Source organism: Pundamilia nyererei, unplaced genomic scaffold (genome assembly GCF_000239375.1).
Source record: "Pundamilia nyererei isolate P.nyererei 1_Seehausen unplaced genomic scaffold, PunNye1.0 scaffold00033, whole genome shotgun sequence".
NCBI classification, from domain to species: Eukaryota; Metazoa; Chordata; class Actinopteri; order Cichliformes; family Cichlidae; genus Pundamilia; species Pundamilia nyererei.
In genome coordinates, this window is record NW_005187434.1 from 3,787,773 (window position 1) to 3,803,613 (window position 15,841).

At 40.1% G+C, this 15,841-nt stretch overlaps 1 protein-coding gene across 2 annotated transcripts in view; it reads right to left on the minus strand.

The window, feature by feature from the left end:
- rimbp2b (RIMS binding protein 2b) overlaps positions 1-15,841 on the minus strand; it is a 100,754-nt gene that overhangs the window by 68,351 nt on the left and 16,562 nt on the right. The window contains exon 4 of one of the 2 annotated variants that reach the window (XM_013909924.1): positions 11,728-11,847. The exons of the other annotated variant lie outside the window; for it this stretch is intronic. Coding sequence (XP_013765378.1) covers positions 11,728-11,847 — 120 coding nt within the window. The remainder of the gene's footprint in view (positions 1-11,727; positions 11,848-15,841) is intronic. 2 annotated transcript variants of the gene reach the window in all.

A 15,841-nucleotide genomic window follows, 5' to 3' on the forward strand; every position in this document is an offset into this window, starting at 1 on the left:
CAGATCTAAATCCAATCGAGAATCTGTGGCAAGATCTGAAACTGTTGTACACAAACGGTGTCCATCTAATCTGACTGAGCTGGAGCTGTTTTGCAAAGAAGAATGGGCAAGGAATTCAGTCTCTAGATGTGCAAAGCTGGTAGAGACAGACCCTAAAAGACTGGCAGCAAAAGCTGTAATTGCAGCAAAAGGTGGTTCTACAAAGTATTGACTCAGGGGGCTGAATAATTACACACACCCCACTTTGCAGCTATTTATTTGTAAAAAATGTTCCACTTCTCACGTGTACACCACTTTGTATTGGTCTTTCACGTGGAATTCCAATAAAATTGATTCGTGTTTGTGGCTGTAATGTGACAAAATGTGGAAAAGTTCAAGGGGGCCAAATACTTTTGCAAGCCACTGTATATTTTTAACAACTGGGTTTTGAAACTACTATAACTAGATCCTCAAAATTTCTCCTTCACACTTTTCCTTGACTGACTGTCTTCTGTAATGTTCATAATAGTGTTTTTGTAGGACATTATGAAGTCTCAGTAAAGCTGACCCTAGATCTTTTCGATAGAAAATGTTATCCCTTGATTATTCTAGCTGACACATCTTTTCCCACACAATTAGAGAGAAGGAGGGTGCATGGATTTGTGCAAGCACACAAAAGGAAGCTACAAGGAAGGATGGAAGCCAAGGAAGTTTTCTTAAATAAATCAATAAATGATACCATATAGAACAAGTGTATGTTGTGCTAAAAACTGAAGAAACTCAGCTGTGAAAGAATGGGTCGCTCTCAGAAGCTCAGAGAATTTCAGCATTGTACCATGATGGGACAACACTCACTCAAGTTGTGAAATATTCCTCAGTCAACTGTTAGTGGTATTGTAACAAAATGATTGGGAACAATGGCAACTTGACCGTACACCAGTGCACAAACAGTGTTGGGGAGTAACGGAATACATGTACCGCCGTTACGTATTTAAAATACAAAATATGAGTAACTATTCCGTTACAGTTACCGTTTAAAAAGGTGGTATTTACAATACAGTTACTTTGTTGAAATAAATGGATTACACGGCGGTTCTGTCCTGTTTCATATTGTGGCGGGTCAGGACTGTTTCGGTTTTGTTTGACAGTAGTTCCAGGCGGCAGCGTTACGGTTGCCATGGTTACAGGGTGACGCTCTCGCTCTGCGTGTTTCCTGGGTGAGAGAGCGCCTTTTTGTTATTGTTGTTGTGCTAAGCTAATAAGCAGAATGCAGAATGTAGCATCATGGGCAGTGTAGTCCGTGCTGCAGGGAGAATGGACTGCCATACTCGTTATGTGTCTGTGAGTGCGAGGTGGGAGAAAGCGGGAGCTGGAAGCATGTAAATATAATAATAACCACTGCAGCCAAGAAGAGTGCCTGACGAGCCCAGTTGTAAGTATGCTATTAAAACTCTGTACGCTTTGTTCCTGTTTTCCGAAACAATAAGTTCCGTTGGAGCAGCCTTTCAACGCCTCTCTCTGTCTCTCGCAAGCAGAGTTGACCCACACAACAAAGTAAATCTATTTTTCGGCTAGGAGCCCCACACGAACCCATATTATTCAGAGGTCCCTTTACTACGGTTCGGAGCCGCGGACCTTCAGTAACAGTAATAAATCACACAGCAATAGTACATTCACGTAGTTGTAAAATGCATGATAATATGTTAAGTAATCCAAAGTATTCAGAATACGTTACTCTCATTGAGTAACGTAACGGAATACGTTACAGAATACATTTTAGGGCATGTATTCTGTATTCTGTAATGGAATACATTTTAAAAGTAACCTTCCCAACACTGTGCACAAAGCAAGGTACGTGGACGAGAGGGTTTGGTGTGGGATAACTTGATTGGCCTGCACAGAGTCCTGACCTCAGCCCGACAGACTTTCTCATCCAACATCAGCATCTGAGCTCACAAATGCACCTCTGGAAGAATGCTCAAAAATTCCAATAAACTTATGTGTGAATACGTTTGAAGGCAGACAAGAGAACAGTTTTGGCTAAATAGTATTGACACAGTACAGATACAGCACGTACCATAAAGCTACAATGGTTTGAATCTGGCAAAAAGCATTCTCCACTGCAAACTTTTGTAATACAGGCAGGGAATAAACATAATTAGAATAGACAGATGAAAACACTTTGGAGAGAATACAGTATGCATTATGGATGGGTGGATGGAAGGAAGTAATAGCAGCAGCAGTAGTAGTAGTATTGCTCTTATTAACTGCTGTAAGAAATTATTTTCCCAAATATCGGTTAAAATAATTTCTTATTCTTCATTTTATTTAATATAAGCTTGCAGGTTAAAAAAATTATACTTCTGAAATCCTGTTTTGAGGCACTGATTTGGCTCTTGGCCGTTGCCATGTTGGTATTTTAAGACTAAATACTGGGATGAATTTGACAGACAAATTCAGACACTGAACTTGCTAACACAGGGTAGCTATTCCACTTTCATCATGTAGTTTACTCCAAACAGGCCCATATTCAAACAAATGAAGATGATTCTGTATTACTGAAATATGTGGTAAAATGTTTTATTGAATTTACAAGTCAAAAAAGTGGCAGGCTCCTTTTCTCACTGACTGTTACATATGCTAAAAAAACCAACAACACAGGTTTAAAGTATTACCAGACTGAGTTTCACTTTTCAGAGATTACATGCATCCTTTATGTGCAGTCTCTGCGCTGGAGAATAAACCAGGGTGTTACCAAAGTCAGGAGTCAGATTTCCTCCTCAGCAGGCCAACAACAGCTCGACCACGTCATCGGTGCCATTCACGTCCAACTGTGGTTGGAAAGTTAAAAAAAAACAAAAAAACATCGATAGACTAATCAACTGAAAAAAACCCCAACCAAAATAAATATGAATGAAGGGGTAAACACTATTTTGGGTTTATGAAGTGTCCCTTTAAACTGTTCTTTCACTTGACAGTGCAGCTTGGGGATTTCAGTAACAGGCATTGTAATTAGCCACCACATAATAGGAATGACCTTATTAAGCTGCTGCTGGGTCACGAGCAGATTTAGGTTATCAAAACACACGCTCTACAAAGTATTCTTTTATTTAAAGTACTATCATTTTATTTATTTTTTTTTAAACCCAGCTGGCACTCGGCTGCACAAACACACAAAATGCCTGATCTTTCTTTAGGAGTATCAATATTTATGCAGTGGCTGAGTCCATATATACCAGCGGTGAGTCCAAAAATCAATGCACGCCTGCTACATATTTTAATCTCCCTATGAAGGTCACATTATCCACCAATGCCTGAGAGGACAAACACACACACACACTCAGAGAAAGCAGCTAGCAGTGTTTGCATTCACGCCACCCTGACCCTTTTACTAGTACAACTAATGTCACTGAAGCACACACAGTTTTAAAGACTGGAAAAAGAGACGGCGCTCATCAGCCCCAAAAAGATTTATGTAAACCATGACGTTGAAGGCGCTTCATCTGAAAAGGCTGCGTTTTCATGTTTTAGCTCTGTGTAACTCGTGTACATTATAGATGAGGAACAAGAGAATAGGAGTATTCAGTGGAGCCCTATCACTTACCAAAAGGCCAATCTAAATCTCCTATATCATGACTAGCCACTACTTCAGAGCCATGCGGGCAACACAGAAACAACCTCAGCTTCCCCTGAAGGCTGCCATAAACTTCAGCACAACAATCCAAGCCAACAAGGAGCTGCAGTAAAAAAAATAAATAAATAAAATAGATTTTCAAAGCGTTCTCATGGCTAAAACTGAGGAACTGCCAAAGAGATTCCTGCCATCATATGAATATGTCACTTTGCTAACAGAGCTTATGAAAATTAGATGAACATTTTACGATCTTGTTAAAACCGGTTACATTATTAAAAGGGCACATTCATCCTGCGAGGTGAGGAAAGAGAGCCCGTAGCAGATTGAAAATTTAATAAGCTCAATGCAGTGGCGAGAGATTGAGAAACTTGGCAGAGGTTTAACTTTAAAATCCTGAACACGGGCGTGCGATGATTTAACCTCATTGTAGAGTAACATGCATGCACTCAGCGGGTCAGAAGACAGGGGATTCTGACCTGTCATAAACCCATTAAACGGCTTAGCTTCAGACACTTCCACCAGCATTTAATCTCTCACATTAAGCATTGTTTCTGTCATCTCTGTTGTTTTTAAATGTGGTCACATGGTGTTATCTCATATGTTTCGCAGCAAATGGTGTGTTTTTCTTCTTCATGGTACCACACCTTCACTGAATAAAGAAAGAGAGTAGTGTGATGCTAATGCCCACGGCTATCGTAAGAGGCCAGGCTGTAGAAGTAGGTGGCTGTTGTCAGCAGGCTGCGAATCATCGCTTCTCTCTGCTTACTGCTGATGAGGCTGTGATTAACGTTGTCTGTGTGTCAGAAGTGTAGTATTATCTGGTCGGGCAAAAACCAAACCACTGACTACATGAAGTGCAGCATATGTATGTCTGTGTATGTGTACCCTTGTCTCCATGCATGCTGGCAAGAGACACCCTGTGTGCTAAATCCCACCATACATCATGCCAGATCCTAGCAGACCTGTTACAGCACAGAGGCAATGGGCCCAGTTCCAACGGCAACACTGTCTAACAGTTTACATTCAAAGGTTTGCGTTTTAGTCAGGATATAACAGAGACTGTCATTCCTCTTTGGAATGACAGCAAATTTCAATTACAGTCTGAAGCAAATGTCTTTTTTTCTCTTTTGGCGATCGATTGCAAGTAAATGGTTGCCCATAGGTTCAACAGCTTATCACAGTTAATTGTTGTATTGTTACAACTAGACTGCTAAAATTATCAACTTGATATCAGAATTACTCAGACTTATTGCCGTTTTATTGCTGTTTTGACACACCAAAGCCTTTATGAGTGTAGCAACAGACTCCTGGTCATCACAGACTCGGCCCCCGTCTGCAAAACAACCATTTCAAAGACAATAATATCACAAGTTCACTGCCCACGATAATTTTGGCCATGGTCTCCAACCCCTGTTTTCCCTAGCATGACTTTAATATATATCAACAAAATCATTCAACATCAGTTTTACCAGTACTTTGAATTTGAACATTTTAGTCTAGTTTCTGTTAGGTTATACAATTGATTACTTAATGGTTCATTTAAGGCATAAACGGCAAACATACTACGTGTCTTAATCAAAAAATGAAACATAATGCATCAGGATGGATGCATATGCATGCATATATGAAAGTTATCGTTAAAAAAAGTTGTAAAATAGGTCTAAATAAAACCTGTGTAATGGTCCTTTAAAAATTGCAGTTTAGTTTTGTATGTAATGCAGGAGGAGACTCATGCCGAATGCTAATTTGTTAATCCATAATAGCACATAGGACATCAGATAATCTATTTTGAAAGAGGAGATTGTACATGTGTTGGCTCATTTTTTTCCTTTTTCATACAGTCTGTTGTTATGATCTGTGGATGATGACGGGGGGAAAAACACCAGTCAAGAACAGTATTTATCTGAATATCTCAGCATTTGATAGTTTTTTGTCTTTTAACATTATCTTTGAAAAACAATCACAGTATCCAGATGTTTACTGGAACCAATGTAATATTCAGGATTGGTCAGTGCTCCACATGTAAACTCTGCTGCTCCAACCATAAACAAATATACTGGTGTCAGGATGACCCTAACCAGTTATTCCACTGGAGAAGCAAAAAGAGCTGCAGAGTAAATGGTGTGTAGCAAAAACAGCGTGCGGTCCAGGGTCAGCCAGCAGCATCTGAGCGTTAATAAGGGGAGTAATTGAATTAGAGGATCAGTGGACGCCTGTAGTGTGGGCGCCACGCAGCTCTAATTTCATTACAAGTGATGTAAACATGAGGTTGGCCCCCAGCACAAGGGCCTCCAACATCAATACATGCACAAATGATTAATAAAAATAAATAAATAAATAAATCACATAACTACATACCCACACCTGTTTGTCTCATATAACATCCTGTCCCCAAGCACTTTGATATTTTTTGTGGGTGTTGTGAGCTAATAAACACTAATCATAAGGGGAAAAACCAGGGTCATGCAGTAAAAAAACAAACAAAAAAAACAGGGCCCGAGTAGCATCGTCTCCTCACGATGAAGTCTTTAAAGTGTCAATCTGGGGAAGAACAGTTGCTCAGTGGTTAGCGCTGTCATATCGTGGCAAGAGAGGGACAGATTCTCAGCACTTTCTGTGAAATGTTCTGAATATCAATGTGCATGAATAAATGATGAATCTCACATCGATGGTGGAGTGCATAAGACGTTAAGTTGACGCGACAGAATATTTTTAGTTAGGTTTGTTTAGAAGTGATGCTCTAATACATCTACACTGCAAAGTCACTGCAATTTATCCCATCTATCTGATCAGCAGTCTAATATCCCTTGGCCCCGATGAGTAACTTGACCATTAAACCAAGCATAGCTGAAATAAACCTGAAAGCCTGACTGTAGGCCTTCTGACAGTCATGAATAAAGGCAGTTAACCAAGAGGAAAATGTTCACATGCCAATACGCCTTGCCCCTTTTCATCTCAGATGTGACAATGAGACACTCCCAGAGGCAGATCACTTATCAATATAGCTGCAAGCGGGATTAAGGGGGGCCACGCAGACCAGCGGGGCACAGTTGCCATGGCAACTTGATCCGTTCTGATGTTAAACATACGACTGTAAGTAAAGCCCTTCTAGAATTAAGACCTTCCACGTCAAAGCTATCTCGGCAACATCGTTGGGCAGTTTTTTGGGCAGTCAGAAAGAACCAGGTGAGAGCATCAACATCAGCCTGTATGGACACGGTGACATAAAAACTGCATGCACAAAATCACCAGTAAAATATGAAAATCTACTGAAAAGGTTTTTGTTACGTTTTCTTTCCAAAAATAAGAGAAAAAGGTTTTGGGTCCATGATCCGTGTCTCAGCACTGAAGACAGAAACACTATAGGTATTAAATATGCACGTGATATATTCAAGACCATAGATTAAAAACAACTGATATGGAGACATAAATAGCTCGTTTTTTTGGTTGTTGTGCTGAAGGAATTGTGTTGCCTGTCCCTGCCAAAAGGATTACACATCAAATTACTTCATCGGGCAGCAAACCAGTAAATTTTCTCCATTTCAAAGAGCAAATCTGTTCATGTAACCCACATCTATCACATGCTCGGTGCTAAAAATGCTTGCTTGGACCGATCCTTGATGAACACTTTATCATTTTCTTTTGTTTTATGACACCTTTGAAAACAATTTCATTACCTTAAAGCTTTGCAAATGAGAAAAGCATAGGTGAGCACACACTTCTATAGAAGAAAGACTTCCCTCCTCTAAGGTCAATCCAGAAGGTTTGAGCAATACATGAGCAATTTGCAGGTATGTTCTGGAATTATGAGTAGCTTATAATGGCCAATGTAGTTTAATACTGCTGTGCATTAATGAACATTAGCAACCCATTTCACTCACACAATAACTCCTCTCTTTGTATTCTACACTTTGCTTTACACACACTTATTAGATAGGTGACATTTATGGCTGCAGGGGCTACTCTAACCATTGTGTTAGTATGAACTCTGCACGGTTTTACATTCAAATGATATTAGAGCAGACTACAACTGCATGATATTTTAAAGATTTGCATTTTTACAAAGTAGGTTCACAACTCACAAGTAGGAAAGTCACAAAGCAGAGAATTGCTTCTTTCATGAGCCGTTTACTCTGATCTCAAAAAACATTTGCAGTCATACAGTATGAGTTGCTCTGGCAAAGAAAAAAATTTTTTTCATGCCAACTTTTGCAGAATGACAATAACAACCCAAAGATTTCTCCTTCAGGACAAATCTGCAAGCCTACAAAGACAACACAGAACAAAGTTTGATCAAATTTAATGAGGTTTGCCCAAAAGCAAAAGCATAACCCACAGATAGAAACGTGTAACGGCTGAAGACAGCCGCTCAACCAGGAAGACACCTTTGCTAGAGTGCACTTGCAGTCTTGTTGATTACATCTCCGTCAGAGATGATAACAGAGCAGCGGGTTAATGAAGCTCACTGCAGAAGTGCCTCGCGTCGTGTCAGTTTTTCATTGCATCACTCGGTCTTACGTAGAGCCGTGCAGTATTAGTAATTACTGACGCTACTTCAATCTTTCAAGATTCATAATCAGCTCTTTTTCCGCTTGAGGAAACCAGCAACACTGCTTCAAAACCACCCACCCTTTTACAATACGCCTGTCACTCCCAGTCCATTTCTCTGTTGACTGAGCAGTGGAAAACACCATCTAATGACAAGATAGGATGTGTGTTAACTTTAAAAGCATTTGTTTCCCAGCAACCACCGTGGAAAAGATTTTGTGTGACCGTACCTCACTCAAGGATGTTGTCAAGGTTGTAATTAGTACTAAAAGAAGGCCACCTGCCAAGTAATCCCATAAACTCAGCACTCCACATTAAGCATTTTGTCTGCTACGAGTTAAACGCAGGCACGGGAAGATGCACTAATAACTGTCCATCACACTGATTTGCAGGAATACCTCCAGGCAAAAATTAATAATTCATTTATAATCACTTTTCTTTAAAAAGAAATCATGTTTGGTTGCTTTACAAATAATGCTGCGTGTGACTGAAATGGCAGATCAGCACTTAAGAAATGTTGTTAATTAACAAGCAGTCCTGTCACAAGCAGGCAGATAGGTTAAAAAAATAAAGTTCACACTATGCTCATTTTGGATAAAATCACAGTCAGCAGTGCTAACCTTGCACCCCTATCGACTAGAAGTATGGACTTTAACACCAGAATGCCGCACTCTCAGTATGTGAGGCGAGAAGGTGTTTCTGTATTTTTGGAGATTGTCTCCTCACAAAACCAACAAAATATGGCAGGAGAAATTTAATAGAGACAACACCTTCTCTAGTTCCTTATGTTACCGTTAGTGCCAGTGTTATTCTTATCGCTAGGAAAATCAGGACATCAGTTAGATTGTTCATCAACGCGCAACAGAAAAGCTGTTAATAACAAAGCTTCAGTTTATGGTTCAACCAAAAGATGTCACCCATAACATCACCCTCTGTGAAAACAACAGTCTGGTAAGTGCTGAGGAGACACAGAAGAGAAAGCCAGCAGTCCCATGCACACACATAGACACGTACATATACGCACGCACACGCGCATTCCCTTTGCACAGGCACCACACTGAGATCTAATCGATGGAGCTCATTCATATTGAACCACAGACGTCAGGGGAAGCCGGGGGAATTACAAGCAGCCTCCGCTGTGAGATCGCAGCCTGGAGGAAGCTGGAGGAAGACAGCTCTGCACTGGTAACCTCCAGTTTACCGTCCACTGGATTTTCAGCAACACGATTATGAGGTGTCCTAACGCCCCGAGAAAGTACAGTCAGGTTCACTGCACTTAGATTGTACTGTTAAATAAAAGTATGTGTGTATGCATATAAAACATTACTTTAAGTCCAAAAAATTACCTTAACCGATTTTCACCAACTCATAGTAGCACTAACATACAACCTCAATGTCACAGTAGCTCACAATTCACCAGTTATTGCCTGTAAATGTGACCTCGACCTTAAGGCTGATTTGAATGAAGACCCATTAGGTGATCATTGCATGCAGGTTTGAGTAAATACTGACTTGGGAATCGTAGACAAATACTTCACCACGGCATAATTTCATCAGTAATTTGGCAGCATTAGCTAAAAAAAACAAAAAAAATAATAATCACAAGGCTCTCTCAAATGTCACTAAAAACAGGATCAAATGATTAGCAAATCATTTAAAGACGATATTTAATACAGCTGTACAAACACGACAGATCAAATGCTAAAACTAAATGTTTTTTTAATAATCCTTTTTTAATTTCATAAATTATATAATAAAAGTTGTTTTTCAACTGTGCTGCATCATCTCTTCTTTTAACACTCTTAAGCATTTGGGAGGTGATGGGACAAACTGCCATTAAAGTGCTCACCAGTTCAGGACCTTTTTCAGAAATACCTTTCATAGTGTAAGAAATGGGTGACAGGGATGGAATAGATCCAGAAAGTGTTTTGGGATTGTCTTTTTGTAATATGTAAGGGTTTCCCTGAAAAAGATCTCGTCCAGATGGCATCTATGTTGCTTGCTGTTTCAAAACATGTATATACTGTTCACCATTAATATGGCCTTCAGAAATATTATTGAGTGGGCCATGTTGACCAATGGCCCATACAATAACATCTTGGATGCTGGCTTTTGAACACAGCTCTGATGACAAGCCGAACGGTCCTACTTGTCTTAAACACAGAAGATGTGGCACGCATGGCTTCCAAAGACTGTTTCAAATTTTCGGGACCTGTGGGACCTCTGGATCGTAGAGATTTCACTTCAGTTTTCTGATGCAGTGACAAACTCTGTTGACTGACAGTGTTTTTTTCAGGAGTTCTTAAACCCATCCTGAGATTTCTACCATAGACTTGTGTCTGTTTTTTACTGTAGAGCCATAAGAGCTTGGCTTTTGTCTTTGAATGACGAGCCCCACTTATCTTTATATCTGAAACATTCAGGCTCTCTGGGATGCTCTTTTTATATATAATGCTGGTACTAATTAACCTCATTAGTTGTGAGATGTTCCACCAGGTGTTTTTCATGACACAACCTTTAAATTGTTTTAATATCCCTGACCCAATCAATAAGTCAACATTTCTCAGCTTCAGCATCTGAAACAGATAGGTAATCTACAATAAATATATAAACCAAGCAATTAAAATAAAAGTGTCAAAAGTTCCTGGGAAAGGCCTTATACTATGAGGTAGTGCTGGAATTTATATATTTACAAAAGTGATAAAGACAGTAAAATGTAAGACTGACATTATATAAGAGAGAAGTGCAAATTGCATTAATAAATAAAATGTACACTATAAATCTAAGAAAACCAGCAGTATGAAGGCGTAATACACAAATATGCTTGTGACAGGTGTGTTCACCTGTGACAGAATGAAGAGTTGTTTTACAAGTTAATAGATAATGGCAGGAATGAGTTGCTAACATTTTCTTTATGGCAACGAGGTGAATCAGTCTGAGGGAGAAGGAGCTCTGCTCCCTCAGAAGTGTGTAGTGGAGCGGGGGTGATGGGCTGTCCATGATGGAGACCAGTTTGTTCAGTGACCTCTGACCCTCACTGACTCAAACGCCTCCAAATTCTGACCAATGACAGTTCCAGCCTTCCAGATTAGTTTGATGATCCTGCTGGCATCTCTGCCACTGATGATGGCAAATTATACTAATTTCAGTTAAATTATTTTCAAATATTTGCATTCTGTTTTTCCTGATATCTTTCAAAGCATCCTACATTTTGGGGTGCTACCAACATCTTCCTGTAGGTTTGGTGTAATTATTAGACAGGAAAGAGGTGAAGCCCTAAGTTTGTTCACAAGGTCAGTAAAGAAACTGCCACTTTGACCCCAATCAGGCTCAATGAAGGCTCTAAATGAACAGCAGATGTGTTTTCACAGCTCATTTAAAATTAAACCAACAACTGGGAGAAAAAGCATGGTTCACAACTTGACAGTCGAAAGAAGGGAGAAGGACATGAAAGCCAAAAAGCGCCGAAAGCAAACGCCTTGACAGCGGTCTTCAGCCGGCCTTAATGGCCCATGAAAAGTTCAGCATTAACGAGACTTTATCTCCCTCACACACAGAGAACTCACCAGTAACTTCTGCTGTAGCCTTTGGTGGCTCAGGGTCTCTGGGTTAAGTCGCCGAGCTTGGCTGTAGTCCTCTAGAAGACAAAGCTCGTCCAAAAGGTGGAGGGGAAAAGCTTCATTTCTCTGCAGTGGGGGACAGGGAAGGTGGGGGAGTTATTTGTCACAATAGCAATGGGAGGTTTATGTGCAGCTTTTTTGTTGGGATTTGCTGTATTCCAAATAACCTTTCACTACTTTTGCTGAGTCCCACTGGTGATGAAATCTGCTACCACTCGATCTGTAAGTGTAGGTGACTGGCTGCTAACAGCCAGCAGGAGTTCTGAGTGGGAAAGCAGCTCTAACGGCTCTAACAGATACACTAACGCAGTGCAAGCAGAATGTGTGTTTCTCTTTATTGATCTTCACGGATTCAGTCTGACAGCAAAGCATGCTCAACTACCTGCCCACCTGCTGCTTTTAGCAAACTCCGACAACTGCATTTAACTATAAATGCAGTTGTTAGAGACTAATTAAATTATATTCAATATATATCAAAGTATTTCAAAACAGCTCATTTTACATAGTTTCTCAAATCTGCAAACAAACAAGCAACATGCTAATGTCGTGTATCATTGAAAAATATCTCTTAAGCACTAACAAACCCACATAAGTATAAGATGTCACACTCAAAAAAGTCAACTAAGGCACTTGTTTGATTATTTAGATATAAAAATGCTTGATTACTTTAAATATATTATGTTTATAGTTATTAAATGACTCCTTCTTGCTGGTGCAAACTAGATCTATATGTCTGCACCCAATGAGAAGAACAGTGACTCTTTCATTGCTAACTATTGCCCGTGCTGCATACCACGGAAAAAGTTCAAATCAACGCAAGCAGGAACAAATGTTGGAAGGTTGTTAAGCTAACACAGCTTCAGAGCTACCAGTTACAGAACTACTTTTATAAGTTTATAGTTAACAAATCTAGCTCAATCCTATACTTTGTTGTTTTGTTTTCTAGTATACTCCAGGTACATTTTGCTGTCTCAAAGTGATCACACACACACAGATTGACTTTGTGTGGAAATCTGTTTGTCCTCTATTGTTAGCCAGGCTACTGTTAGCCTCTGTGCTATAACTGAGACTTGGTAGGGAGTGTTACAGTCTAGCTTCATTTAGCAGAAGCTAGCCAGTCCTCAGTGCCCAAAGACAACTGTTAGCAGGTTTAATTCATTTGAGAGACAGCGTCTTTCCATCATCATCACAATATAGCTCATTTCAGAAGCTGGAAATGAGCTATATTGATAAAAGATGGCTGCAGCTTCTAGGTCTGTAAAATGAAGTCTCTTACGTGTGTTGTAAAATACTTCTGGTCCTGTAGAAGTCTACTGGACCTCTGTAAACACTTTGCTATTGCATTTATGGTCTCAGTCACTCATTTCAGGTCATACTGAATAAAAATGAAATCCATTTTACAAATCTTGATCATATTATGTTTCATCAAGGAGAATCATCTGGGATATCATTGGCTAAGTATAGCAAAGAAAAATAAAATTAGCGTCTGGTACAATACAGTACGGGTTTAATGAGACACTGAGTCAAAGATTGATTTCACCTGGTTGTTTCAACAGAGCTTTCCAAATGCAGTTAGTGAAATCCAACTTTGACAAACGTAACATTTTTCCACAGTTTTTGTGTGCTCACAAACTGTGACATTTCATGTTTAAATCCAATTCACCCCTCCACAGAACAATGGAAACAACCAGGTGTTTTGGTTTACCAACATGTATCGTCTGCACAAACCTACGGCAGTACTAAGCATCCTCAACACAAAATGACTCTTAATTAATTCTGCGGTTCATGAGCAGCAGCTGAAGAACATTTAGCACACACAAAATAAGGAAATGGCTTGAAAGAAGTGTTAAAGGAGGAAGAACTAGTGATAACGATAATGTTGGATCCTGTTAACAGCAGACAATTACAGAAAATAATGTCAACAACAAGACTGATATTTGTAATATTTTCTAATCATGTATTAGTTCATTCAACTATGGACATGTGGTGGCATGATGAAATTACATTCATTCAACAGATTTTATATATCTATATATATATTTTTTTTTTGAGTGCAACAGGCTAAAATAACATCCTCTCTCCATGTTCTCCACTTAGCCAGCAACACTGATAGCACTACCTAAACTTCTTGTTATTGCCAGGCTAGTGGAGCTGGCTGGAATAATAATGCCCCCTGTTAAATTATTCATGGCTCCAGTCAGGTGGAACCAGATGCTACTGTTGTGTCATAAAGGAAGAGCTGTAACTCAACTCAAGCACGGAAGGCTGTTGCTCCACGGAGGGAAAGACTGGATCCAGCATGGATGCTGCTGGGCTACAAACAAAAACACGGAATGTCATGACACTCGCTCGGCTCTTTCCAAGTGACATTTTCCTGCGAGTGTTCTAACAGAGGACAATGGTTCAGTAGGTTGATCCATATGGGGGTAAAGCCTAAGGTGCTTTTTGCTGCTCACCACCCTGTGTTGGTGTTGCTGTATACCCAACCCTGACATTTGTGGCCATGCCCAGAAGATGACCTTTTTTGTCCATGCCATGTTTTAGTGCTGAATACTAATGCTATGGTGCTGTGTGCCCGCCACTCATGGGAACAAGCAGTGCTATTTTTAGCCACATGTCCCCAGCTGCACATCTCCAACCCGGGGCCAATGGGCAATTAGTGTTTGTCTCTCATGGAAGGAGGCAGTGCTAGAAACTCCATAACACAAACAGACATCTGGACACAGGCTGTCTCTGTCCTGCCCCGCACCCATGCCACAGGGTACAACTCTTAAAGCCATGCACTCCCTCCCTCCATCCGTCTCACCGCCCATAAGTGCTCAGTCACTCGGAAGCTCCTGTCTCTAATCTAATTCACACACATTTGTATGTCTTCACTTCATAGACATTTGTGAAAAAATTACAATTTGTGTTTACATCCGGCACTTTGTTAAGTCCACGCAAATGCTTGTTCCTTAAAGAGGCCATCCATATACTACAGTAGTCATAGAGAGAAAATCTACATATTTTTTGGAGTATAAGGCGCACTTAAAATCCTTTAAGTTTCTCAAAAATTTAAAAATTAAGTGCGCTTTATAATCCAGTTAACTTATGTATGAATTCTGGTTGTGCTTACTGACCTCGAACTGATTTTATGTGGTACATGGTGCTCAAAAATCTGTCAAAAAATGCTTTATTAAAACTTTGGTAGGCTGCACTGCTTGATGGCTTGTTGGAGCATTACGGCTGCCGTAGTCAGGAGCCGCACGGAGCAATCCAGGTCCAAACTCCGCTTCAGGTCCCAAAGTCAAACGAACACTGCGGCATCACTGAGAGGTAAGAACTGTCTAAATTCTTTCATCTTTACCTGCTTTACCAGGTGTAACAATCAAGTTTAATTTCCAGGCATCCATGAAAACAGAATTTATTAAATTTAACAGCATTAGAAGTTAGCAGGAAGTTTCCACCTAAACATATCATGTTCTGTGTGACAGATTTCTTAGAAAATTAAAATGTGCAGCTCTGCTATCACTTCCAACATAAATGAAGACAGAAAACTACACAGCAGTGACGTTTGTAGGGTTACTGAAATTGGACTAGCTGGTATATAATGATGTGCTACGTGATTGCTAGCGACACAGCTATGTTAGCATAACATAAACACTAGCTGGGTCCTAAAACGTAGGCTACATCCTTCGGAGGCCGCATTTGAAAGCCGATTATGTCACAGCCAGGTGACAAAGGCTGTCCCAATTCATCGACTCCTTCAAATGCGGCTGACAAATCCGTCCTTCATTTTCCCCGAATTTGAAGGATGGGTTGGGTGTGGCCTTTTAGGCCCATCATATTCCAGAATTCATAGCGCAGCCCTGCCAATTCCAGTTTCCAACAATGGCGGCCGCTACTAAGTTTTAATATTACTTTTATTAATCTTTCTGGATCACAAACTTAACTTTTAACAAAGTAGCCGTATAAACTTTAAATATCTGTTTGGTTTATCAAGACATCGCATATTTGGAAAAGTGCTCCAATGTTTTCGGAGACGTCTGTTACTCACCCGCTCGATAGCTAGCCGGGGGGG